The sequence below is a fragment of the Zalophus californianus genome, chromosome 2 (assembly GCF_009762305.2).
Source record: "Zalophus californianus isolate mZalCal1 chromosome 2, mZalCal1.pri.v2, whole genome shotgun sequence".
Taxonomy (NCBI): Eukaryota; Metazoa; Chordata; class Mammalia; order Carnivora; family Otariidae; genus Zalophus; species Zalophus californianus.
In genome coordinates, this window is record NC_045596.1 from 3,059,484 (window position 1) to 3,086,895 (window position 27,412).

The window sequence follows — 27,412 nt, forward strand, 5'->3', positions numbered from 1 at the left end:
CCGATGTGACCTTTTACGTAAAACTGAAAAAATAATTTCAAACAGAAACACATAGGGTTTTTTTTTTCTAGAATCAAAAGATTTGCTGATAGCACTTCTGGGGAGAAGATCTAGTAGGGAGGGGCAGGAGGGGGGGTTTTCGCTTTCTGTGATAGTTAGATTTTCTGGCCTTGTTGTGTATCACTTAGGATTTTTTCTTCACGTCACCTAGACGGACCTGGCTAATGAGATTATGGGTGTTTTGTTCCCTGTAACTAAAAATAACCTGCACATGTAAGCATTACAGCCTTGACAGAACCCCCGTGTAGTGATGAGCACCCAGAGCAGCTGGGTTTCCCGTGCAGCCAGGAGTTGGCGGGACCGGCTGCACTGCTGGGGGTGAGCCCGCTCTCACACGGGAGTCAGGCGAGCCAGAGCCAGGCCGCTGAGAGAGGCCAGACAGTCCCGGCACTTCCTCCACCTTCACAATGATGAGATGCTGCAAGAGCTCCCGTGCTTTCTGGAATAGAGACGCTGAGCACAGGCGTGACCTCGTTTACAACACAGACCCAGCACTCCAACGGGGCAGGGGCAGGAGGGACGTCAGCTTCTGTGGCATCTGGTGTGGGCGTAACCATCGGGCTATGTTACTGGGGGAATCCAGAGGAAGGCACCCCAACCCGCAGTCTGTGGTCCCCAGAGGAGCTCCTCTCACCTTGGCCCCCGCACCTGGCCTCGGCTCACGGGGCAGAAGCAGCTCACAGAACCTGCTTCTTCCTCTTGGGGGTCTGGGGCGGCCGCAGCTCTGCCGGCCCGTGGGCAAACGGGCAGCCGTCTGAAGGCAGAACACAACCGTCAGGGTGGTGACTGAAGAACCAGCAGATGCGGGTCTTGAAGGCCTCTGAGAAGAGCCTCCGCTTTGCCTCTGGGCACTGCTGCCTGTGCGGCTTCTCTTCTCTCCAGTCGCGGATGTGAACGCTCCCATTCAGAACTGTGCTCGGGACAGACAGAAGACAACGGCCCGGGTGTTCTCCTCCGAGCCCACCGACTCACCAGGGCCTGGGGCAGCAGCCCCCCGCACGCTGGCTGTCTGAGCCCGGAGCCTTGGCCCGGTGGGGCAGGCAGGGGGGTGGGAGGGAGGGCCTGAGGGAGCAGGCGAGGAGCAGGCTGGGGGAGCCTGGAGGGGCCAGTGTCAGGGGTCAGGGGCCATCAGGAGGCGCACGCTGGACACCAGGGGCTGGGGTGAAGAACCGTAGGGAAGCTGAGGGCCCGCTGCTGACAAGATCCAGGCTGTGACCACGGATGAGTGGCTGGGGACGCACCAGGACGGGCTTGTGGGCAACGAGGCCGAGGGCCTGGGAGACCACGGCGTAAGAGCCACGTGTGGTCCCAGACTCGGGTGCAACTCGGGAAGCTGCGGTGGCATCTGTCCTGGAGAACCTCACCTCCGCACCAAAAAAAACAAGCAAAGCTCCTTTCTAGGCAGGCGAAGATGAGGGTTTACTGGCATCCCTCACAGCCAGAGCCCCCAAATGCAAACAGTGAGGAGGGGCACAGCAGCCAGTCAGCAGGGTGGGGGCCGTTGCAGGACACAGGGACTGGGTGGTATGGCCCCAGCAGCTGCCCAGGCCCCCCACCCAGCTGCCTCCTGAGCCAGTCGCCCCCATTTGGGCTGAGACTCCCCGCCAGGCGTTCACCTGGCCATCTGACCCCCAAAAGCCAGCAACTCCAAGGAAACATGGCCAAAGCAGCCAAATCCATCCTGGTTTTCTGGAAGCTGTAAAATCACCCGGAGACAGACAGGCTCGGGGAGAAATAAAGGAAGCTTAGTGAATAAATCTGGCTCTCCAACTTCTAACAAGAACTTGAAAGCACGAATTAAAGCTTGGAGTTTGCTTTCAAATGGCCTTGTGTTGTAGCAAAAACAAGACTGTCTCTGCAGACTGCCATTTATTCAACATTTTCCCTTAAACCAGAGAAAGGAGCTGCAGAGAAGTGTCTCATGCACAGAGGGCCACAATGGAAGGCTCTGTCACGGGCAGTCAAGAAGCACCTACTCAGGGCCTGGCACAGCTGTCCCCCCTTCAGAGCCGGCCTCCCACACAAGCTCCCCACAAGGCTGACACCTAGCTTCCTCGGTGTGAGAGCTCAGGTCAGGGGAACATCACTGGGTCCCACCGGATGTCCCCGCAGCAGAAGGACGTGGCCCTGAAGTGTGTCCTGAAGGAGCCCCGAGGCAAGACTCCCACCAGGTGCCTGGGGTGTGCATCTTAAAAATGCAAGGAGCCCTCGGCCCAGCCCAGAGGCCTGGACGTGCTCAAGAGAAACCTGGGGAGAGGGCAAGGCAGGGGGGCCAAAGCCTCCACAGGGGGCCCCGCCCCTGAGGACTGGCTGGCCCATACCAGGCCGTCTTGTGAATTAAACAGGCACCTCACCACGTTCAGGGTCAGGGGAAAGGGGGCCTGAGCACCAGTGACAGAGGACCTGCCCTGGCAGAGACCAAGACATGCTCCCGTGCACCCGCAGGTCCCAGGGCAGCTCTCTGCCGTGCCCCTCCTGACACCCCCAGCTCCAGTCCTGGGTAGGCCTGGGCTGGGCACCTGTACCCACTCCAGCCGGCTCACGGGTCCGAGCACCAGTGGACTCTCCCCAGGGTGAAATATACTCCAGATTCTAAAATGGAATCACAAGAACACAGTACGTTCTATCAAAGTTTCCTGATTTGACGTTTCCGTTTCCTCCCGAAGTATGCACTCCCTCGGAGTTGCTGAACGCAGCACACAGAACCTGCTGGTCCGTTCCCCACCCGCTCTGACAGCAGACGTTACCACAGCTAAAGTGCTCTGAGGAACCAGATGCAGGCTGTTCCAGAAAATAACTATGGACAATTTACTGGAACAGTGCCCCGTGCTCAGGTTCTGATCAGACGTGGCCTGGGTTGCTAGGTCAGTCTCTCCATTCAGGAGAGACTTTGGGCAAGTTCCCACCTGTCAGTGGCAGCCACATGTTCACCATGGTGAGCACAGGGAGTGACAGCACCGCGGGCAGGGACCATGGGGCCAGGGCTGCATCCACCATGCCCCCACCCCCCACCGCCCCTGACGGTAGCACGCACCCACCCAGGCACTGGCCCGTCCCTCACAAGGTGCTCAGCGCTGGAGGAACTGAGGGCATCCAAAATCAATCTTACCTCCTTGGCCCTGTAAACACGACCGGAAACTAGCCACTCTCATTTAAAATACCCTCGGAGATAAGAGCAGCCTCGGTGCATAGTTTTTGCATGACTGTGAGCAAAGTGTTTACTCAGAGCTCAGTCCCCAAGCCGCCTACCCAGAAGTGTTTCCAAAAATAAATGTGCCCCCCCATGTGAACTGCATAGAAAAGCAATCACATACATGTGTATTTATGGTGGGAAAAAAAAAAGCTACAATTTCTTGAAGTCAAACAAAAAGCCATGCTGGGAAAAACAGAAGAGCGGCCCTTCTGGGTTGCAGTGAGTGTTTTCACGGACAAAGGCCTTGTGAAACGGAGAGCACATCCCAGGCCGCTGTGCCAGAGCTCAGCTGGAGCAGGAACTGCCGGTTCAGGAAGTCCGCCCTCCTCCCAGGGGCTCCACTCCCCAACAGGGGGCCCTGCCCGCCCACGCCCCAGCCTCTGCAGCCATCCCAACCATGGACACTCCAGTTCTGCTTACAGGGCTCACTGCCATCACAAGCATTTCCACGAGCAAAGCCAGGTTTAAACGAAAACAGTCTAGCTCCACAAGGGCACCCGAGCTACCCAAAGGCACTGTAAGCTTGCATACCCGAGCTCTCCCGTGCATGCGTGGGGGCCACACACACCCAGGTTCTCCCATGCACACGTGGGGGGCCGCGCACACCCAAGCATACCCAAGAGCTTTCCCGTGCACACATGCGGGCCACGCTCACCAGAGCTCTCCTGTGTCACATGCACACACGGGCAAGGAAGAGAAGGTGACAGTGCCCAACTCCCTTAGCTTTACAGGCTGGGAGTAGACAGATGTGCTTCTATCAGCCGTGGCCACCTGCCCTGAGTCACTGTCCAACCACCCTTCTCAGCAGCTGCACAAGGGTGGGGGTGTGGGGACTGACCCAAATCCTGGGGCTCAGATAACTAACTGCCCACATCCCTAGACAAGGCCTGTGGGCCTCCCCTTCTCCCGCGTTGGGCTCTGCTCACAGGTGGCACCTTACAGATCGGGGACTCTGGGTCTCAGTGGTCTCCCCCCGCTCATCATCTCCCTAGGAGGAGGGGTCAGGGAAGTGTGTCTTCCTCACCGGGCTGCTCCATCTTCATCCTGTGACATGGGCTCCGGGCCGCCCCTCAGGCTGCAGAGCAACGCCCGGCCGCACCCACAGGGAGTGCACAGTCAAGCTGGAGCGGTGATGTGACCAAATGCAGGAGGCCAAGGGACAGAAGCACATGCAAACCCTGGGGGCCCAGAGAGGCAGGACCGGGTGGGAAGCAGTGTAGTAAAGGTGTCCAGGCTGGGGTCTAGCACTATGGCAACAGCATAAGGGCCAGGGCACTGGGACGGGGGAAGGGAGCCAGCAGGCAGCCTTGCAGCAGAGGAAAGAGCATGGTGAGTGGAACACAAGCCAGGGGGCCACATGGGGGAACCTGGGGGCATAAGCCTGGCAGGAGTGGGTGGGGTGAGGGCAGGGACGAAGCCAGCAGGCAGCACGCCCTCAGAGGAGCCCTGCTCAGCAGCTGCAGGGTGGACCCAGGGGCACGGTCTTCTCCACCCACGTTCTCAGCACATCTTCATGCGCCATCACTCAGACCCTACCATGTGCACGCCCTGCACCCGCCTCCCAGAAAAGAAGTGATACCCGACACTAGCCCACAGCCGGCCTTCACAGCACGCCTCACAGTGGAAGCAGAAATGTGCTTCTTCGTATGAAGTCGAAGGAGCCAGATGCTGTGCTGTGGGGGGACTTGAACTGGGCCCTGCACTTGACCCTCAAGGCCCCCTGACATGGCAGAGGACAGGCGCACGGTGACTCCGCAGGTGGACTGGAGTCAACCACACGGGTGGCACCACTACCCCATCACAGAGGCCCAAAACCTCCTCACGGCCACTTGGGGCTGCAGGCCACCCCACTCCTCACACTCCAGTCCCGCTCCTCCCCAGCTCAGGCCCTACAGGAATGCTGTTCCTCTTCCTCTTTGCCGAGTCCCAGCACGGCCCCCCCGCCCCCTTCCTGCACACCGAGACTCTGGCAGAAACGTGCCTATGGCGCTTCGGTGATGCCAGATGCCCCTCGCTGCAGTGCTCAGGGGTGACAGAGCAGGCAGGCTAGGATCCGCTCTAAAATAATTCCACAAAGAACACAGGTAAAAGAGCTTCAAGAAGGAAACAGGACGAAGGACCAACCGTCTGGACAATGGGTGTATGCGTGAACACCCTAAATAAGGGAACTTCTTTCCACCCCAGGTCCCCATGTGAGCGCTTGTTCCACGTCCCCCTCCCCGCCAGCCCGGACGCCCCGCGAGGCCAGGGGCAGACCAAGTGAAAGGGCACAGGTTCCTGGGCTCCTCTACCTCCTGGCCGTCCTGGGAGCCTGGAGCGCGGGGCAAAAGGGGAATGAGAGCCTCGCTCCCAAGGGCCTGGAGGCAGGCATGCAGGTCAGGGGAGTTGGACAGGCATCGGGGCTTCCTCCTCTAACTGCCCAGGGCCCAGCTGGGAGCTCGGGATGCTTCCAGGCTGCAGGCAGCCAAGAGCCAACACAAATAACAATCCCCCACCCAGAAAGTCGTCCAGTGACACCCCGCCAGCAGGCTTTCAAACTTGCTCTTCCTTCTGTGTGAGGCGTGAGCACATCCCGGACAGGGGTAAGGCCAGGCCCGGGGGGCACCGTGCCTGCGGGGGCTGGACTGGAGAAAATCAGAGAAGAGGTGGGGCCAACGTCCCTTCCTGGCAGAAGACGCTCAGAGGGCAGAAGCTGGGCATGGGCAGGGGGACTCTATCCTCTCTCCCCCACTTTCCTAGGAGTCTAAATCTCTAAAGCAAACTTTACTCAGGGGCGCCTGGATGCTCAGTCGGTTGAGCATCTGACTCTTGGTTTCAGCTCAGGTCATGATCTCAGGGTCCTGGGATCGGGCTGGGAGGCCAGGGGCCTGCTGGAGATTCTCTCTCTCTGCCCTGCCCCGTCCCCCCCCGATCACTTGCGTGCGCACATACACTCTCTCTAAAATAGATACATTTTTAAAAAATTTTTTTTAAAAATAAAGCAAACCCTACTTAATAGAAAAAGTGGGGGCAGTGATGGCAGAATCTGTGGGGAAGAACATTCTGACTCGGGAAAGGTGGAGCCTGTCATCCAGACCTGAGAAACGAGCGCGTTTCAAGGCTCAATCCCCTTACCTTCAAACACCTGATGGCTGTTTCTGAGCAGCGTCTGCAGGCCTCCACATTCCCGCTTCAACCTCTGCAGCGTCCCCCTGTCCAGCTTACGGGCTACTTCCGCCAAGGAGAGGCTTCCTGTGGAAAATCGGGTTTCCCCAACAATATAAAGGCCACTGGAGACTGTTAACCAGGCAGGCTCACCGCCCTGGCACAACGGTTCTAGCTGCGTCAGTTCCGGCCCCTCATGCACGTCAGGAGGGGCCGTGAGATGTACCTCTGCTCTGAGTCCACACCACACAACATGGAGCTGAACGACATGGGCCAGGCTGCCACCACCTGGGACGCCAGGGACTTCCCACCTGCCAGGCCCTGCACCTGGGGTCTCACCCACGCCCTCCCAACACCTCTGTAGGCCAGCAGAGACAGCCCTGCCTGCCACAGAAAAGCAGTGCTGGCGTGTGGCCCAGCCCTGGACGCCCAGGGGAGCAGCCGTTCTGTGGCTGGGATTCCATCTACCAAAGCCCGGCCGGCCTTCAAGATGCACCTCTCAGCTGCCTCCAACTCGTTCCAAGAGCAAGCAGGACATCAAAGGAGAAGGCTGAAACCGGCCTGGGCGGTTCCCTGCCCCTCCCAGGTCTGGTCCCGCACAAGCGCCCGACGCTGGTGCTCACATGCACAGCTCCACGAGGCCACCTCCCGGTAGCTTATCCTCTGCCGTGTGCATGTCCCAACCCAGTTGTGAGGGCAGGGACCACCTTGTCCTGCCTGTGCTCCCTTACAAAGATCACTTAGGGCCTGGGGACAGACACGCTCGTACATCACAGGGGCAGGCTGCGGAGGGGTCACTAAATTCCAGCAACCAAAAGGTGGGAAGACAACCTGAGGGCAGGACCCTGTGGGCTGAGAGGCCAAGGGCACAGGTCCACCCCACTGGAGCACCTCAGGCCAGCCCCAGACACTGAGACCCATGCGTGGAGGATGGCCTACCAGCTCTGCAAGTGTTTCCGCTGGACAGGCAGGCCCAAGACCCGAGACTCAGAGCCACCCGCTACCTACGTCTGAGCCTAGAAGGCCCAGTCCGCCACGGCCAGAGTTCTGTCCCAGGCACAGGCAAGCACCTCCTAAGCTCAGTCATTCCTGGGGTCTGAAGGTCAAACTACACATTTTCAGACTCACCCAAATGTCTCTGAGGCGCCTGCCCGCCTGCTGCGGACTCCCTGCCCTTCGAGGTCCCACTGGAAGCCCCCCACCCAGCTTGCCTTCCTCTTCACTCAGGCCCCGCCTCAGCATGGCACACCAGGAAGTGGGGTGCCGACCCACAGAGCAGTCCATGGCGCCTCAGGCTGGCGCCCAATTACATGGATGCTCAGCCACCTGCAGCGGGGGGCTCTGGCCGGGGCTGCCACCACACCCCTAGAGAGGCTCTCCCGATCAGACGCCACCAGGGTCAGTGATTCGCAGAGAAGGGGAGATGCTCCACGGCACTGCCCCGTGGCAAGTACACGAGAGCCGTGCAGGCTCAGAGCAGGACAGCATCACGGGTCGGGGAGGCCAGGCTTGCCGCCTCCTCCCAGGACCCCCACTCACAAGCCAGCCAGGCATCAGCCCCTGACAGCGTGAGGGAGGGCTCCCCCAGGTCCTCCAATGGCCCAAAAACTCAGAGGCAAGTCTCTGGTGCTGCCAGACCCAGCCAGCTCTACAGCGCCCTCTGGCGCCACCGGGCAGGAAAGAAACCAGCTTGGACCAGCCAGCCGCCTAGGACGCCAAACACTCTACAAAAATAACGGAAGCTCACACTTTGGTCCCTATCTCTCTCGAATGCCACTCATTTCAGCACGTTACTCATCCCATGAGAGTAATCAGATACGATTTTCTCTCATCACGTCTGAGTTTTGCACTCTGGGGATTTCAAAGAGAATCACGTTATCAGACTGTCTCTGAAATGTTACCTTATTGTCAAGAGGACAGCGCACTTTCCCGGCATTCAGGACTCTGTTTTTGGTTTGGATAACTCCTACGAATTGAAAATAAAGGGCTCCACACCCTGAAGCCTGGACAATTTTGTAAAGGTTAATTACCCCTCTGCCCTCAGCACCTTGCTCTGAGGGAATGGAGTCCTGCACATTAATGGGAACTGTAGGAAAACTTCTAACAATGAGTGTATAGTGGCCTGTTCATCTTCGATGTCTCTTTAAAACACTCGTAATTAAAAACAACCACACAATTTTAAGTTGGTCCTAAAGGAGAGCCGAGCCACTGCCTGAAAACCAGCAGGCACGCAGCTGCTGGGGTCTGGGGGCCAAGGGCCCGGGGGCCTACCTCCTCGGTTCCAGGCCTTCGAGCTGCTGCTTGGAGTACTTCCTGTGTTTAACTGCTCTCCATCCAACAGCAAATGTGCCACTTGCAAAACCACTTGGTCAATAAAATCTCGAGGGAGGGCGGCACAATTCCTCACGCGCTCAGCTTTTTCTCTAGGATGAAATCCCGACAGCCAGAGTTGGTCGGCTCGGGCCTCTGCCCCTCCCTCGGCAGCCTCGGCGTCCGGGGCCTGGTGCCCGTCGGGGTGACCCGCGTGTCCCACAGTGGCCCGGGGTGGAGGAGGAGCAGGCGCCTCGCCAGGTGGGCTCATGGGACGGCCCCGCCTGCTGTTAATGTACTGGGTTCTCCGCTCATCCACGGAACCTTCTCCAGCAGGTGAGTATGTTCTGGATTTCCCAATAAGACAAACCTGCATGTGAAAAACAGCAGAGTATTTTACCAGGCTCCCAGAGTATGTCCACGGTTTCCATTCAATTCTCTTGTTCTGCAATACAAATTAAAGTTTTAGACATTTATCATGAAAGAAATGCTTATCCTAAAAATGTCCAAAATAAACCAAAAGCAAAAGCCCATGAAAAAATCTCAAGGCTTGGACTCTGACAGCCCTAACACAAGCATATAAATCTTGAGTCCACACCTACAGAGCTTACGGCCGGGCCCGCTCTGAACACTCACTTGAGGGAGCCTTTGTGTGACCCCAAAGTGCAGACACTGATGGTAAGCTAGAGCTCTCAAAATGAGCCGTCCTTCTCTGGACCTGATGTGGCGCCAATGCTCACTCCATGCTCTCTCCTCAGTACATCCAGATGAAGGATGCTGCACAGGCGTCCCTGGGGTGAGCGAGGCTGGTCCAGTGACACCACCCCGAGCACAGCGTCTCTGGACTTCCTCCCCGGGCGGGAGCTACAAAGCCAGGTTACAGGCACTGAAAAAAAGCAGCTCTAATCGCATCAGAGGCACCCCTCACTATGCCCCAGCGTGATCCTGGGCAAGTGACGTAACGTCTCTGCGTGGCAACAAGCATGTGGGGCATCATCAGCCCTCACTGAATAGCCACTATGTGTGGCCACCTGCTCTTCCATTTGCCCCCAAACCACCGAATTACAAGAAAGCTGAGACTCGGGGTGCCTGGGTGGTTCAGTCGTTAAGAGTCTGCTTTTGGCTCGGGTCATGATCCCAGGGTCCTGGGATCAAGCCCCACGTCTGGCTCCTGGCTCGGCGGGGAGCCTGCTTCTCCCTCTGCCTCTCCCCCTGCTCGTGCTCTCTCTCTCTCTCTCTATCTCTATCTCTGTGTCTCGAATGAATAAAATCTTTAAAAAAAACAATTTAAAAAAAAAAAAAGAAAGCTGAGACTGAGATTAAGGACTGGTACTTAGCCTCCAGCAAGACAATGGAAAGACAAGTGCAAAAACCCAAACGGTGGGATCCTTGTACCCACATGACCCAAATCCCAGCGGTTCCCAGACTCAATTACAGCTTCAGTGGAGTGACTTGCCGACATGAGGGCATTTATTACGAGGACACCATGGCTCCGAAGCGGGGTCCTAAAGGAAGCTTTCAGAGTGACCTGAGCAGTGACCGCGTGGGCAGCAATGACGTACCTGAGGCCGAGTGGGCTGCACTCACCGCCACCACTGAGCGTTATCTCCTCCCCGCTGGGCACACGGGGACACGGGCATGGTTTGCAATGTGCCCAGGAGTTCATGGCTAGCAGGTGGCAGAGCGAAGAGCTCACCTCACACCTGTCTTGGATCCTTTTTGCCACGTCAAGCAATCAAGCTTATAATTTGGATATGATAGGTTTTTGTGTTTTGCTGGTCAAAAAAGCACACTGACGGCCATGAAGTCTGATAAAAGGAAGCTATCAGAGATTATCACAGAATAATGGCTCAGGGGGTGAGCGGGAACATGGCCGAGTCCGCCCTGACCACCTGGCAGGGTCACAGAGGGCACACTTGCTGTTTTCACAGACTGGGAAAGGGTAAAGGTCTGTCTGGGCAAATTACCTTTCAGGTAAATCTGAATTAATGAAGCATATAAGGAGAAAATGGGAATCATTCTGAACTTCTGAACCAAACTTCAATTTTGGCCAATCACTGGGGAACCCGAGGAGTCAGAACTTAGAGCAGGAAGCCTCAGACAACACTCGGGCCACCGCTACACAAGTCAGGCTGACGCCCACTCTGGACAGGTCCCCGAGGGCCACGCGCAGTTTCTGGGAAGGAAATGAAGCCTTGGCGAGGGTCCTGGAAAGCCGCCACGGGAGGGGCCGTGGGGGCAAAACAAGCCCTCCAAACACCACCTGTGGCCAAGACGCTGAGATCACCACAGGCAGCTCCTGGATCGCACCCAGTGTTGAACACCAGTGTCCTCTGTGGTTCTGTTACACAGCCCTCAGCCCCCCATCCAGACGCCAGCACCTCACCAAGGATGGTGAGGCCCCGGCGACCAGGACGCACCCTTTTGGTTGAGGGAATGCGCAGGCAGTCCTCCTCGACGTGAAACCCGCAGGCCAGCCCCACTTCCACGATGAAATCAAGGTACTCTCGGTACTGAGTCTTCTGGCTCTGCCTTCGGGAGTATTTCCCAGTGAAGTCAAAGAAGCAGCAGGGAAGGACAAAGAAACGGCAGCCGTAGGAGGACCTTCAAAATCAATCCACAAAAAACAAAATTCAGCAGAAAGCCACATCGTGCATTGGGGTAACATACGTTATGTGTGCTGGTGGCTGCTCATGTTTTCTGATGAGAAAACGAGTAACAGTTCTCCCTAATTCAATTTCTAGAAACAATGTAGCATGGCATGCCTTCCCCATAAAACATGAATCTAATTACCTTTATAAAAACTTTCCCCGGGCTCCCGGGTGGCTCAGTTGGTTGGGCAACTGCCTTCGGCTCAGGTCATGATCCTGGAGTCCCGGGATCGAGTCCCACATCGGGCTCCCTGCTCAGCGGAGAATCTGCTTCTCCCTCTGACCCTTCCCCCTCTCATACTCTCTCGCTCTCTCATTCTATCAAATAAATAAATAAAATCTTTAAAAAAAAAAACTTTCCCCATTGCAGTTGTTCTGGCCAACTGAAACGTAAGACGTCCCGAAGCGCTTGAGGCTCCGGCTGGGAGGGAGGGACGTTGGAGGCAGACATGCAAAGACTAAGACGTGCTCCTTGACCGACATCCTCCTCCGAGAGCGAGGACCCTGGATGGGGAGCCACAGCCACAAAACCTTCAGGCCAGCGACGTCTCCTCCTAACCTAGAAGCACCGCCACCCTGCGTACAGCCCCTGGGCCAAGAACTAAATATTGCTGCAAGTGTCACAATGTTCACAGACTTTTCCTTTGACGACCGACCCTTGTTGTCAGAAAAAAGCTTCCAAAACATGACCTGTCTCTCAACACTGGCTATTAACACCGCAGAAGTCATCAGTTTTCATCACACCGTTCAATAGGAGAATGCCATGAACCACATTTGCGACCTTATCTTTTCCAGCCAGGCAGAATTTAACCCAGACCCGACAGACTCGGCACATGATCCTTTCAACAATTTGAACCAGCTCCATTTCCAGTGTTGGACAGACACCAGGCAGCTAGATGTGGACAGCGAGGTTTGGGCACCACAACATGCCCCGCCATCCGCCCTGCCACCTGGACCGCCTGCTCACCTGGCCGCAATAACAGGTATCCATGGTGTTAGTTCATCGGAATGGTTACCAATTAACCAGTCGACGTCAGGGAAAAGGTTCTTATCATTTGGTGTGATTGCACCTTCCTAAAGAAAAACACAAAACAAGACCACGTGTTCAGTAGAGCAGCACAGAGCTACTGAGGCAAGGCCCCCCGCAGAACCTCGGCTTGCTGGGCGTGGTCTCAGGCACCCCCTGGCCCCCCGGGGCCTCGTGGATACTGGGCAGGCACCTGAAGGTAGAGCTGTGTCTGTCCCACAGGCCATGAAATAGGGCGGCTTCTAGCGTCATCTCTAGAGAAACCAACAATGCCCTCCGAGGGCTAATTGCTTTTCGATCCATACAAATGTGCACTAACATACAAGGAGCCGCAGGAGGTGGGACAAAGCAACCATTTCCACACTCCAGGACACTGGAGCCAGAAAGGGCCTTAGGAGCAAGTGAGTCGAAAGCAAGCAGGTCTGAAGTTGATTTCAGTGTGTAAATAATGCATCATGCAACCTCACATGTGTGGACGTACGTGATGAAGCACACCCATGACAGCGCAGGAAAGGTAACAGAGGCGGGGGCAGGGGGCGGTTTCTGTTTAGCAGAGTAAGTGTTTGCTACTGTGCTATCCTCTGTAAACACTCAGACACCAAGTAAAAAACCCACTCCAGAGGCAGGTTAACCATTCTGTAATTAAACCGAAAACAGCTTGATTTCATGATTTAAGAATGGCCATCATGAATGATCAAAGTAAGGCCGCAACAGTGGGTCTGTTGGTAAGAACTGGAAAGACAGAGAGAAAAGATACGACCACTCAAAATCCTCCTAATTTTAAAACTGAAGAACGAACCCCCAAGGGAAGCAAGCGCAGCTGCCATTTCTTGATCAGAACAAACTGGGAAGACATTATGACAACCTCACGTTCAAGGCCATCCCTCGGGACAACAAAACTATGGGTCTTTTGCAGACGTGATGTATACAAAAGTGGAATTTAAACTCTACAATCTTTCTGGTTCTTAAATAAGCATCTGGACTTCTACTGACATATTAAAACACCGAAGACAGTACGGCTCAATGGATTTATACATAATTTAAAAGCTGGAAAAACAAACCTTTGATATTATACTCTATTCCCACCCCATCTAGATTTAGTTGCCTATTTCCCTTTAAATGGCCTGCATGAATAAAAACATAATTTACAGCTGCTATTATATTTAAGATGGGTGGTTTTTTTCTTAGCAGTTTCTTGCTTACAATCGAATGAGGATTTTGAAAGAAGCTGGACACTCATGCTCGGCTTTTGACGGTGCAGATAAAGACAACGAGCCCACAGAGGCAGCCATGAACTCCCTTCCACGAATCTTTTTTATTTTTTTGCAATATTATTCTCAACTTTAAAAGAAAGTATAAAAAGAGTCTCAGAGTCTTACTATTGACAGATGAAATGGCAGAGCTGAGATCTGTTTCCCAAGAGCAGCAGGCCGAGTGGGGGCTAAAAGAGTAACTGTGACGTCCGTGAGCTGCCCGGATGCTCACTCTCGTCCATGCGCCCTTGCGTGGTCCACAAAAGTGAGCATGAGAAGTGCCGTCAGCACTCTGCCCAGCTCGGAGGCCGCGACCAGACACTAACGCCATGAACACTGGACACCAGACCTGACGTGGGACTGCTGCTCAGGGGGCCGGTCACTTTCTCCCTTGGGGAGAAACTCCTCTCTGACTGGTACCAGGACAACTGAGCTACTCCTGAGCAAGGCTGCAGGCACCTGGGTTCACTGTGGCCCAAGGGTCATGGGCTCTGGAGGCCGGGCTACTAGATGGCTCACAGCAAACGTGTAGCCCACCTTCATAGCTCCACGAGGCGTCCACACACCTGCAGCCTCGCCCCAGCCCGGCTGCTTTTTCCTTCCTACCCTGGAGTCCTCAGCACCTGCCCTTGCTGAGAGGCCCTCCCGGCCACCCCATATGCACAGCACGACCTGGCCCCACAGAGGCCCCCTCACCCTCCTCAGCATGTACCACACCTGCCACCCAGCACCCACTCTGTATCCATGGGTGTTCCCCAGCCCCACGAGGGCAGGAGCCTTTTGTCACTGTTGAAACGCCAGCACCTGAGAAAGCCTGGCAGGTTGATGGCATTCAAATATTTGGTAAATATGCAAATCTCTACTTTTTCTCCTTTTTTTTTGGATGCATCTCATAGCATCAAAACTCTTTCTGAAAGCGTATTTGAAGTAAAACCTTTCTGAAAACCATTATGACAATATCATCCCCAAACTTCTCAAGTTCAGCCTATGACAGATTTTTTTTTTTAAGTGAACTAAGACGGATGCACGAGGATTTATGTAGTGTAACCTGTCATCTGAAAACACGGTCAAGAACGGGAGGTGAGCCGAGAAGCAGTGTGCGTGTGCCCTGCCCTCCAGGCACAGTGGGAGGGACAAGGGACTGACTGCTGGCACCGCGTGAGGACTGGTTAACACGCATGAGGCACCTAGGAAGGTCAGCACTGGGCACACTCGTGAAAACAACGGCCCCTAGGGGACAAACGTGCTGAGAGCAAACAAATGAACAAGGTCAGTACCTCTAAGCAAGTTTGTGGTCCATACATGTCCCAGATTTTTCTTCTTCGGACATCGATCCCTCTGCCTGGATGCTAAAAGAATTTCAGAAATCAAAGGTCAACATCGGTACTTCATAATAAGTGAGCAAGACAAATTAAACTCTGCAGGCACCGCCACCACTGTGAAGTGCAAGAGACCCGGACGGCACCCGCGGTTTCTCAGCAACTGCAACGGGTCAGGGCCTGCACTCTGCTAAGGGTCACCAGAAGTCTTCACGAAGGGGAAAGGGAGTCGTGTGGGAACGTGTCTGAAGCCAGTGGCCCAGGAGACACATCTGGACACAGAGCCCCTCCCTCGTGGCCCAGAGTCAAGTCTGGACCCCAGCATGTCCGCCCCTCCAGCTTGCCAGGAGACAAGGCCCATCCCCCGCAGCTGTTTTCTCCCCCAGGATGCGTGCCCGTGCCCACCGGCTCTCACGGGGCAACGGTGCTCATTTCCAAGTTGCGGGGAGAGGAGACATGCATGAGGTAGCCCGTCCTCCTCACTTACCAGCCTGCAGGTCACCACCTGATTGCTGACCCCCCCCCCAACACCTTGTTTACGGGTATTACCATTACAAACTCATTTCTTAATAAAGCAAATAAAATGTACATTCTAACAACCCCATATCAAGTTCCTACAGCTGTGGACAGAGCGCCTCTCGCACAGGGCAGAATGCTCCTATCAGAAGTCAGCCGGGGTCACCGGGTGACAGCACCGCACCTCCCACAGTGACTCCGTAGGAAAGCTGGACGCCGGCCCGAAGCACCGGCCTGGGCAGCTCGTGGCTCGCACTGAACCGCCTGCTCCGAGTGACAGGGGCTGTTCTAAGTACATCCCGCCTTTACTTCACAGATCCAGAAAAGGCGCCCACACCAGTGTCACCAGTGTCCATCACAGCAGGAGTGTAACTGGCCTCTGGGCCGGGACTCCAGCTTCTGGGGGGCAGAACCCACCGCTTCTCATTCCCCCTCCAGTGCCCCGACATGCCGCGTTCCCCAGAGAGCCCCTGACGGCCACGACAGCCATGCTGCACAAAGCCTGTCATCCAGCTGCACAGGCCGCCCACTCCCCTCGGTCCCAGCCCAACAACCAGGCAGACTCTGGATCCAGCTCGTACCAGCAGAGAAAGACCTCAAGGACCCTTGTGCAGGAAAAGGAAGTAGAACGGCCAAGGAAGCGCACCTTACCCCCTCTGTGCTCAGGATGTGCACCAGCAGACCGTTCCCGCATCCTAAGTCAACAAAGGACTGCTTGGCCGTTAAGCCCCGCTCAGCTCTTTCTTCTTCCCACAAAATCTAAGTTACAAAAAAAAGAAAAAAAAATCAGTTTCTGATTCATTCCCTCCAAGAATAATTCAGACACAAGCCCTGCATGGGATTACAAATCACATATCCAGGACAGGCAGACAGGCCTTGTCTGGGGCCCTGGGTCTGCGCAGGTGACACAGAGGGAGCTGCCCTCGCCTGATGCCGCAGGGGCATCGAAGCTGTCCCCTGCCAGCAAGAGTCCACATGAAAGTGGTCCTTTCTGGGCAAGAGCTTTACAGATTACTGTACCGCAGTACTGTACTGTACCTCATGCCTTCTTGGTTCTTCTAGGCTGTATACTCTGATAATCAAAGCAAAATATGCTATTCTAAAAAGGCTCTGAGAATCACAGAAGAAAGGAAATTAGAAATTATCTGGCCTAAACATTTGTTAGATAAGAAAATCAAGACCATTAAGTCAAGGGCACACCCCAATCTGGGGGCTAGTGAGCTAGCTAAGGACGGACCGAGGAGTGGAGGGGTCCCGTCAGCGGCATGAGTGGTGCAGTGCCTCCGTGGTGAGGGTGCGTCAGGAACGCCCCGGCTGAGCTGGAGCCCCTGCAGTCTGGCCTCACAGGGCAGACGTGTTCCTCACTCACACACACAAACTAGTGGACGCGCTACCAAGCCGGCATGCTAAGTTATGGATTTGATGAATGTTGCTCTCCCCCGGTAGCGGTGGCAGGCAGTGACCCTCCCCGACCCCAGAAGGGCTTGGGTGACTGAACATGTGCTTACCAGCAGGTACGCAGCGATGGCCACATCTTCATACACAAACTTTTCGGGATCGGTTACTTCAGGCCACACCTAAAACATTTTCCAGAGCATATGTAACTGTTCACTCATCACCCTGTCATTTCACTACACGTAAAGTATCCCCATCAGCATAAGTCAAATGAGACTAACCAGGCAGTAAAATTTTTAAAAAAAGCTCATTCCAAAGGCAGACATTGATGATCCCTCTCTTACAGTAAGAGCGTGGCATAAAGACACGCAAAACCTTTACCACATATGTGTGTAACGGGACACGTCAAGAGCAATGCAGTCCAAAGCAAGATTTTGCAACGAAAACAACCTATGTAGCTATTTAGATGAGGCAACTGGACATCGAGGAAAATGCTCAGTTCGCCCGCTCCATCGTTTATGTAGATGAGGAAAATGAACAAAGATGCTCGGACGAGGAAAGCAAAGGGGTCAGGAGGCTGGGGCTCCAGGCCTCTGGTCTGCTGGTGCCGGATGGCCACTTGCTCAGGAGAAGCACTCAGCAGGTGGTCCCCATCTCCCTGTCTGCATGCTGAAGCCTTCGCCGCCACACAGGACAACCAGCAGGTGCTCTGCAAGCTGCAGCACATTGGCCACACAAGCCCGACACCTCACTGCTCACACGGGTCACGTGCACAACGGACAGCCAGCAGAAGAGGAAAAACCCACGACAAGGCTACACATCCCGATTTCCGTGTCTAGTCATGGAGGTCAGACGAGTCAGGCTGTCTCACTAAGGACAACTGCAAAGGCCAGAATAATAGATGAAGTCCTTTCCGGAAGGAACTGAATAGTTAATAAGATAATGAAGGCCTCTCAGGCCAGGATCTGAAAGAGAAGGAGCCCCCTGCTTAGGTCGGCCAGGTCTAGGACCCACACACTTCAGCAAGAATGAAAAAGGTCACTGTCTCCAGCCTGTGACCTTTGGGGTGCTCTGTTACACAACAATAGCTAACTGATAAAAAACAAACAAACAAAACAGCAACAACAAAAAACACATGTGAGTGCCTGGGTGGCTCAGTCAGTTAAGCGTCTGACTCTTGATTTCAGCTCAGGTCATGATCTCAGGGTCATGGGATCGAGCCCCACATCGTTCTGCGCTGAACACGGACCCTGCTTAAGATTCTCTCCTCTGCAACCCACCTCAAACAAAACAAAACAGAAAAACACATACATAAATGACAAATCATGGTTCCTTCCAGAAAGAGGGCCATATGCCGGGAAGACTACAAAAGAAGTTCAGCTACATTAGGGAAGCTTTATTTCTTCCTCCGGGTGTGAGCACAGAGGTTTGCTGTTCCTTTCTCTTTAAATCTTAAATATAAAGTTAAGGACATGTTCTGAAATTTATCTCCTTTATGGAAATATATGCTTTTACACTTTAATTTTTCATATCTTTTCTTTAAACATCCTTAAATTTATATAAGGAAATGTAGCAATTTTGTAACTAATATCCAATTATTTTCATTCAAATACTTTCCTTTTATTTGCTTGGAAAAAAATTAGCAATGTGCAAAAAAAAAAAAAAGAAAAGAAAAAGATCCTTTTCCATCTGTCAACAGTTTTGCAGTTTGCATCCCTACGTATGTCGAAACACAGCCTGCAATGTGGGCCTTTAAGTGGCTATGTTTTGACTTGATGTCTGTGTCTGCATACACCAGAACGTTTACTGGAAAAATGGTTTCACCTGGTACAGTCTGGTCACTGTCCCCTCATCAAAACGAGGGGATCATGAATGTTTCCTCAGTTACCTTGACCATGTCTTTATACTTCTCCTTGAGCATCTGGTACGTCTTGCTGTATTTGATGATGGAAATGAGGGACAGGGTGCTCTTAAATCCGCTCCTCTTGCTCTCCACAGACCACCGGGCCAGCCTAGCCAGCAGCTCTCCTCCCAGCCAGGAGGGTTTGGGGTAAACAATGCCATCTGAATGCCATCTCTCTGGACAGAAAATTAAAATAGATATGAACCTTTAAAAATAAGAGAAATATGAATAAGCAGAGCTAGTTTCAATTCTTATTTTTAAATTAAACATTTACCAAAAAAAGAGTACATGTTAAGACAGCTATAATTACAGAATATCTGACCTGAAACCCAACGATTGGGAACTAGCTGCAGAACTTTCAACAGAGAGAGAAAAACACATTTTTTAAAAGCAGAAAGGGGCGCCTGGGTGGCTCAGTTGGTTAAGCGACTGCCTTCGGCTCGGGTCATGATCCTGGAGTCCCGGGATCGAGTCCCGCATCGGGCTTCCTGCTCGGCAGGGAGTCTGCTTCTCCCTCTGACCCTCTTCCCTCTCGTGCTTTCTCTCATTCTCTCTCTCTCTCTCTCTCTCTCTCTCTCAAATAAATAAATAAATAAATCTTTTTTAAAAAAAAATAAATAAATAAAAGCAGAAAGAATTCTTCTCTTATAAACGCTGTTAAAAATGCATCTACCCATCCTATGAAGCCCATCAGAAGGATGGACAAGTAACAAAGCTCCTCCTACCGTCTGCTTCACGCACTGATTAGCCAGGTTCCAGATGTCTCAGGATTTTTCTAACATTCTGTTTTTGTATATTTTCACATGTGTAACTCAAGTGTGAGTAAACTGGCTCACCAAATACTTCCTGGCCAAAAGTGGAGTGCTCAGCCCCCTGCAGCTCACGGGTTTGCGTTCTGTGTGTCTCCTGCCCACTGTTACCTGCCCCGTGCCAGACGCACAGCAGGTCCTCTCTGTCCGTGTGTTTGAACACGTGAGTAAAAGCTCACACCCATGAGCCCAGAGCACAATAAACTGTCTGAGGACACGATTCAGGCAGCACAATAAGGGAGAGCATCCAGTTTGTCAGGCAGATAGAGAAGGCTACAAAAAAGGTGGCATTCAACAGGGGCCCTAAGGACAAGCGGAGGCACGGGCAGCTGGGCGAGAGGGGCAGAAGCAGGACTGTCCGGATTTTCGCCACGCTGAGCATCAGAGGGACACAAGTAACAGGCACCGACTGTCCACTGGGAGGCGCAGCCCGGGGAGCTCACACTGGGGGAAGAGCCTGGGAAGGACTCGGGCTGCTCCCCTTTCCCATCCCGTCACCTCGGAAGCTCTCCTGCCGGGGCTGGCGCACCCTGTCAGGCCCCTCCCCTGCTTGTCCCTGGGCCGCATGCTCTTCTCCCAGGTGTCCTCCAGAGTCCCCACAGCCTACTTGCTCATCCGCTCAGGTCTCACTTGGGACGACCCGTCCTCAGAGGCACTGCCACCCGCTCTGCGTGGACCTGACACAACACCGCCTTTGCTACCAAGGGGACGTGTGAACAGAGACATGTTTCACCCGTTTTCTGGCACACCGTGGTACTTAGCACTACCTGGTGGCGGAGCGTGTCTCTGTGTCACGCCGCTCGTCGCAGAGCACATGGTGGGGTGGGCGCACACCAACACTGCTGTGATGACAGGAGCCAACGAGGAGCGCTGTGCACTACAGTGGTGGTCCAGTCAACCCCCATTTAACTTGCGCTCAATAGCTGGCCCGAGTGCCCAAAGGGATGTAAGGGACAGCTGCCCGGGGGCGTGAGGACAGGAAACGCCAACCCGGAAAGACGGGAAGCAGGAAGCCGAGAGCGAGCCCTCCGTCCGTCAGCCAAGAATGTGACTGCCACGCACGGAACGTACCACGTGCTGCTACGGCCGCGCCACACCGGGCACCAGGCACCCGCACAGCAGCCTCGAGCACATGCCTTCGGTGGCCACCCACCCGCTCTGCCATCGGCGCCCCCCCAGGGAGCGCCACAGGAGACACGCTTTCCCCCACATGCCTGCTCCCAGTCCCCACTTTCCAACACAAGCATGCCGAGGAAGGTCCTGGGGCCAGGTCCCTCGAACAGTCTCCAGACAATTCTAAGAGGCTTCAGCCAGGCCCTAAGTATTGCCATCGAGCTTCTATGCCTGCAACAGGTCCTTATGAAGCCTGGGCCCCTCCTCAGAGGCTTAAGAATTATTTAACCCCTCGCACAGGTGAGAAGACCGAGGACCACAGAGACGACGTTCCAAGGTCACACGGCTAGTGGGCAAACCCAGGTCCATCTGACTGCACAACAGTGTCTTCACACTGTACTCCTCTGCTTTATACAAAGCCACATGCCAAGCCCAGTCTGATCTAACAGACAGCAATCCCCAAGGTTGTTCTGGAAAGTACAGACAGATGTGGCTCTCAGGAAAGGAGCAGCAGCAGAGTGATTAAGTGAACGTACCCTTCCTCTGACTTTTCCATTTAAAAAATACCAAATGGAAGTAAACCAAATTTCACACTTGGGGTACAGACCCAAATACCACATGGAAATAAGGGGGCTACTGAACTGCTACTTTCGTGATAAGCACCACTGAATACCCACTACATCCAAAACCACATGAGCCTCAGCAAGAAATAACAAAGGAAGCTACCCTCACCCCCCATTCCCAAGTTGTAAAAAAGAAAATAATAAAAGGATTTGCAATTACTTGAATTCGGCTAAACCTAGGTGCTACTCATCATCCCGGCTACGTGGACTGTAAAGAATACAGACCCAGGCCCGGTGCCAAGAGGAACAAAGACACGCCAAGGAAAGGCCAACGAGAAACAGGAAATATGTTCCCACACACCTTAGCTACCAAGGGCACCTTCAGCTCTTCAGTGACCCTGAATCCTGCAGCTACCCAGACGTGTGACAGAAGCCACACAGCCCTAGAAGAGGGCTCCATTCTGTAGCTCTTACCATTCTTTCTGGCTCTGACTGAGCCGGACTTGATACACGTTGCCCATCTCAACCTTTACATTCCCTCTGTCATCTTCTTCCAAAGGCAAAAAAGTTACAGTTCCATTGAGGACATCTGGGGAATAAAAGATGGGGGATAACCAATTAAAACCGCTTGCTTCAGCATTTTATCAGAAGCAGTATTAAACATAGTCATGACTCAGCCCGACTTTGCTCTCCTGGGGCTTTCCCGCTGCCTCCCTTTACCACAGACATGTTTTATGTCCTATCCACTGCTGCATCCTGAGCCTCCTAGAGGGCGCCAGGCCCACGCAGCAGATGCGCTCAGCAGGAGCTGAAGGTAGGAAGTCGCTGTAGAGGAGCACTGCTTCTCCCCAGCAGGGAAGCCAATCTGGGAATGCAGATGCCTACATCTGAAGGCCTTGGGGGCACTGACTCACCAACCTCTCTCGGGTAGGAGATGTAAAAGGTGATCAAACACCAGTGATCAAAGCTGGAAGAGCTCCTAAGTTCATCTGGACATGATAGGGTCACGGAGAGCCTCCTGGCAGAGCGGACACTTCAAGTCTTGCAGGGGCACAGAGGCAGACAGTGTTGGGAAGTGGGGGTGGGAGGGAAGGCACCTACAGCGATTTGGCATTGCTGCATGTGGTACCACAGCCTCTCGAAGGCGATCGCGCCCTAATACCCACAGCCTGAGTCTGTGCCATGTGACAAGGCACAGAGGGACTCTGCAGATGTGACGAGGCTCCAGACCTCAGGAAAGGGAGTAGTCGGGATGAGGCAGGTGGGCTCAGGCCAGTCACAGGGGCCTGGAAAAGCCAAGAACTTTCTCCAGCTGGAGGCAGAAGAGGAGTTTGCAAGCATGAGAAGGACTGGTGCAGGCTCTGAGACGCAAGAACCCGAGGGAGGCCTCCAGCAGCTGCTCCAGGAGTGGGCCTTCCACTAATCTCTTCACCTGCTAAACTCCTATTCATCATTCGACGTCTGGGGCTCCGTCACCTTGTCACTCAAGCATTCTAGACACTCGCCCCCCCAACAATGACCCCATTCTCTGTACTTGAAATACACATATCTACATGTCCCCTCAAAAAACAGTAAGGAAAAAAAATCTACAACCTCCCTAGGACATCGCAAAGTTCCTGACGTAGTGAGTACCGTTAGAGCCTTTTCACTGACCTAAGGTTCAAAGAATGCTTTTTAATCTAACTGCATCCTGTGCCAAAGATTCTCTCTCTGACCAAACTCCAGCCAGGCTCTTCTGCGCCCTGTCTCAACTAGGCTTCAAGCTGGCCTTGAAGACTTCCACACTGGCACAGTTCCTAACAGCTCAAGGCTGCATCCCTAGAATGACCCGAGGCTCCCTCAAAGCTGCCAGGGCGGTCTCAGCCCCTTCCTGAAGGTGGGCCCTTGTGTCCCCGCCTCCGGGGGGGAGGTGCCTAACTTCCAGGCGCTCGAGGGGACACCCCGAAGGCAGTCACAAAGACCAAACCCCCTTTCGTTAATTTTCGCTTCCCTCACTCTACCTCTCACCATGAGAAACACTCTTTTACCTTGCACGACTACTTCTCTCCTCGGAGCAGCAAGCGGGCAATGAGGGCCTGTTTTCGGGATGACGGTTCTGAGAACCACGTCGAGCTCGCCTGGCGCCTCCGGCTGCGATCCCGCCCGGGACCCGGTAAGGAAGGCCAGCATCTCTGGATTGCCGCCGGCGAGGCTCCGAGAGAAAGCGTCCCAGAGAGAATCCAGGTCCGCGGCAGGGAAATCGCCCTCCCCGACTCCAACCTTGCCGGGCTGCCCGGGAACCCCTGCGAGCCGAGCCGCGGCGGCTGCTTCCCTGGGGTCCTCCCCTTGCGGGCGCCGGAGCGGCGACTCCTCGGGCCCGCGACCCGCCGTGCCCAGCTCGGGGCCTGTGCTCGGCCCGGGGCCCAGGCCCCCATTGGGGGAGCGCTGACAGGGTCTGGCCGCAGCCCGCTCCTCCTGCTCCGGGCTAGTGTTGGGACTGTGGCCGCAGGCCTCCGCCCGGGGAAAACCAACACTCCGCCGGGCGTCCAGGCGGACGCCACATAGACGTTTGTTGGCCACCTGAGGCCTCTCCAGCCACACGGCCACCGCCGCCCAGAAGCCCCCAGGGAGTAGCGCAGCCGGGTCCCGCACAGCCGCCCTGCCAACCTCCGCCATGGTCCGTCAGCGCCGAGGGCTCCGCGGCTACGGCGCGCCGCGATGACGCACCGGGCGTCGCGGTCTGTGACGTCACGGGGAGGGCGGGGCGGAGGGGCCACCTCTGCCCCGGGACGCTCCCGCGAGCGGCTCGCGCCGCGGAGACTCACCCTCGCTTGCCTCTCCGGGGCCGCCGTCGCGGCGTGTGCTGCCTGCGGGGGCGTGTCCCCGCTGTGCTCGGAGGGCCGCCCTGGCCGTGGCGTGTGGACACTGCGTCGGGCTCGCCCGGGCCCGGGGCGCCTGTGGCGAGTGCGGATGCTGGCGGAGGTCCGGGGAGCGCGGGCCTGCCCTCTGCGCGCGCCGGCTGGCCGCCCGCTGTCACCTGCGTGTCCCCTGACGGGTCGGGCCCCATGTCCAGTACCGTCTGCAGAATCTGCGCTATGCCGGAAACTCCGGGAGTCTTCATTCTCTTGGTGCCTCAGTCAGTCTGTTGGGGCTTTTATCACTCCCTGCAGAGTCGCTATGGAGTCCAGGAGAAGCACTAACTCAAAGCGTGTGATTTCTCGGAGAGAAGAGCATGCACCAGTGTCTGTGGAATTCAGTGAGGCGTAAATGAGTGATGTGACCTCAGACACACCTGTTGACGCCATTGGACTTGGACCATGTGGTTCATTTTTATGTTGTCCGTATTGTCAACCTTAAAAACTGAAGAGCCAGTTACTTTACTAGCAAAACGAGTTTATTCAGGAATAGCAGAGAAATTGCAGTTCCGCTGTGCAAGCTCTGGTGAACCATAGGCAAGTCTGGAGAGACGAGGAAAGGTCAGCTTCTATTAGGTCTTAGGAGGAAATTGGGGAGGGGTGTTTTAAACAAAAGTTCAGTGGAGAAGAAGGCGAGTTCGAGGTTGGACAGTTTCTCGTTGGCTGCAAGCGCGCTTAATGCGCTGTTGCTGGGGTGGAGAGGGATCGTCCTTCTTTTTCTTAAAAGTAGGAGATGGAATTCCTTTGTGAAAAATGTCCTCTCTTGTCACAAATAATTCTTTCTGCTGGTGATACTCACTGCAGCGAGTGGTACTTATGTGAGTGCTCCCCCTTCAGGGCTTCCCAACTGTTACTTATTTATTTATTTGAGAGAGAGAGACAGAGAGAGAATGAGCAGGAGGGGCAGAGAGAAAGAATCGCAAGCAGACTCCACGCTTAGCATGGAGCCCAGTACAGGGCTCAGTCTCACAACCCTGACATCATGACCTGAGTTGAAATCAAGAGTTGGACGCTTGAGAGACAGAGCCACCCAGGTGCCCTGCCCCTCCGCTGACTCCATTTTCAATGAGGCTTGCTTTCTTCCTTTCTTTCCTGGGGGCTGCTATGACAAATTACCACAAACTGGGTGGCTTGAAACAACAGAAATTTATTCTCTCACAGTTCTGGAGGCTCTGAGAGAGAACACTCTTGCCTCTCTCCCAGTTTCTGATCGTCGCCAGCAATTGTTAGCGTTCCTGGACTGTGGCCACATAACTCAGCCTCCGTGGTCCCACACTTTCTCTGTATCTCTTCTGCAAAGCCCCTATTTCCAAATAAGTCCACAGGTACAGTAGATTTGGACTTTGACCTGCTTTTTGAGGAAGGGGGGACATAATTCAACCCTTAATTCTGTCCAAAGGGGGTGTAGCCTGGTTGGAGCGGCCAAAAGATGAGTAATGACAAATCTCACCAGTTGCTAATACGTGGGGACGGACCTGCGCCAAGCATGGAGAATGCAGAGCTGAATACAGTCCTGCACTTGGGTAACCTTCAGGCCGATGGTGGAGGCAGACATCGAAGATGATGGTTATGAAACATGAAAACTGCAACACTCAACACAGTGTTGTGGGTTCAGAGGGTTCAAAGGTTACAGAAAGAGGGAAGTTTTTCAGGCTCTGTGCTCCACGTGCCCAGACCCATTTGGGGCCCTGAGGCTTTGCCTTGTCCTGGCGTTGGCTGACGGGTCCCTGCTGCCCTGCTGTGTGTCATAGGAGCACAGCAGAGAGAGGTGACACAGCAGAAACCTGGAGGCCTAGGGCTCTGGGGTGAGAGGTCATAAAGCCAGAAGTCAAAGTATAGAGGGAGGTGGAAAATTCCATTTGGCCATGGGCAGGAATCCTTGCAGAAGACCTTGCCAGCTCGTGCTGGAACAAAGAACACAGTTTACCCACCTCTTGGCTCTTACATCCAAAGTCTGGCTTATTTGTCACCAGGGCCCTAGCTTAGTTTTTGGCCCATAGGAGCTACCCAATTAATAATTACTGAGTGTAAAGCTCTGTGAGCAAAGGGAGTGTATGTCGGGGGTGTGTGTGGGGTGCTGTGTAGCTGGCTCCACTCTTCTGTAGGTTCTGAACCAGTGAGACAGGTGGTCGTGGGCAAGAAAGGAAGAATGGGGATAGAGACAAATGGCCAGAGTGGGAGAGGAAACTTTAGTATTAACAACGTGTTCAAATAATTTTACTTACCGGGGCGCCTGGGTGGCTCAGTTGGTTAAGCGACTGCCTTCGGCTCAGGTCATGATCCCGGGGTCCTGGGATTGAGCCCTGCCTCAGGCTCCCTGCTCGGCTGGAAGCCTGCTTTTCCCTCTCCCACTCCCCCTGCTTGTGTTCCCTCTCAACGCTGTCTCTCTCTCTCTCTGTCAAATAAATAAATAAATAAAATCTTAAAAAAAACACAAATAATTGTACTTACCAATGATGGTCAATAGAGCAAATGGCTAAAGATGAGCAAGGCATGGTCAGGCCAAATGGGGTGGAGTGAAGAGATATCAAAATGATCAAGAATGGGCGGGTGGGGACTGCAGCAGAAGATGGCCAGCTCCAACAGACACATGAAAAAGTGCTCAACATCGCTTGGCATCAGGGAAATCCAAATCAAAACCTCAATGAGATACCACCTCACACCCGTCAGAATGGCTAAAATTAACAAGTCAGGAAACGACAGATGTTGGCGGGGATGCGGAGAAAGGGGAACCCTCCTACACTGTTGGTGGGAATGCAAGCTGGTGCAGCCACTCTGGAAAACAGTGTGGAGGTTCCTCAAACAGTTGAAAATAGAGCTACCATACGATCCAGCAATTGCACTACTGGGTATTTACCCCAAAGATACAAATGTAGGGATCCGAAGGGGTACGTGCACCTCAATGTTTATAGCAGCAATGTCCACAATAGCCAAACTGTGGAAAGAGCCAATCTTGGCTCCATCGACAGATGAATGGATAAAGAAGAGGTGGTATATATACACAATGGAATATTATGCAGCCATCAAAAGGAATGAGATCTTGCCATTTGCAATGACGTGGCTGGAACTGGAGGGTGTTATGCTGAGTGAAATAAGTCAATCAGAGAAAGACATGTATCATATGACCTCACTGATATGAGGAATTCTTAATCTCAGGAAACAAACTGAGGGTTGCTGGATTGGTGGGGGGTGGGAGGGATGGGGTGGCTGGGTGATAGACATTGGGTAGGGTATGTGCTATGGTGAGTGCTGTGAATTGTGC

The 27,412-nt window shown here is 54.2% G+C and overlaps 1 protein-coding gene across 1 annotated transcript; it reads right to left on the reverse strand.

Moving 5' to 3' along the window:
* TRMT44 (tRNA methyltransferase 44 homolog) lies at window positions 1-26,480 on the reverse strand. Its single transcript, XM_027598919.2, has 12 exons — window positions 23,284-26,480; window positions 21,731-21,845; window positions 18,757-18,976; window positions 16,982-17,050; window positions 16,125-16,232; window positions 14,916-14,987; window positions 12,326-12,432; window positions 11,128-11,311; window positions 8,669-9,077; window positions 6,368-6,484; window positions 695-970; window positions 1-598 (listed from the first exon to the last, which is right to left on the reverse strand). Exons 1-11 carry the CDS (start codon window positions 23,909-23,911, stop codon window positions 738-740), a joined length of 2,262 nt encoding a protein of 753 aa, XP_027454720.1. The 5' UTR covers window positions 23,912-26,480; the 3' UTR covers window positions 1-598; window positions 695-737.
* Between the last annotated feature and the right edge of the window lie 932 nt (window positions 26,481-27,412).

Bases quoted from the DNA above. Each gene is read 5' to 3' on its own strand.
- TRMT44 (XM_027598919.2), bottom strand. From the start codon at position 23,911: ATGGCGGAGGTTGGCAGGGCGGCTGTGCGGGACCCGGCTGCGCTACTC. The intron at 16,233-16,981 runs GTAAGCACATGT...TTTGTAACTTAG, and splicing joins CCATCGCTGCGTACCTGCTG to ATTTTGTGGGAAGAAGAAAG. The intron at 971-6,367 runs GTAAGGGGATTG...TCCCGAGCACAG, and splicing joins CAGCCATCAGGTGTTTGAAG to TTCTGAATGGGAGCGTTCAC.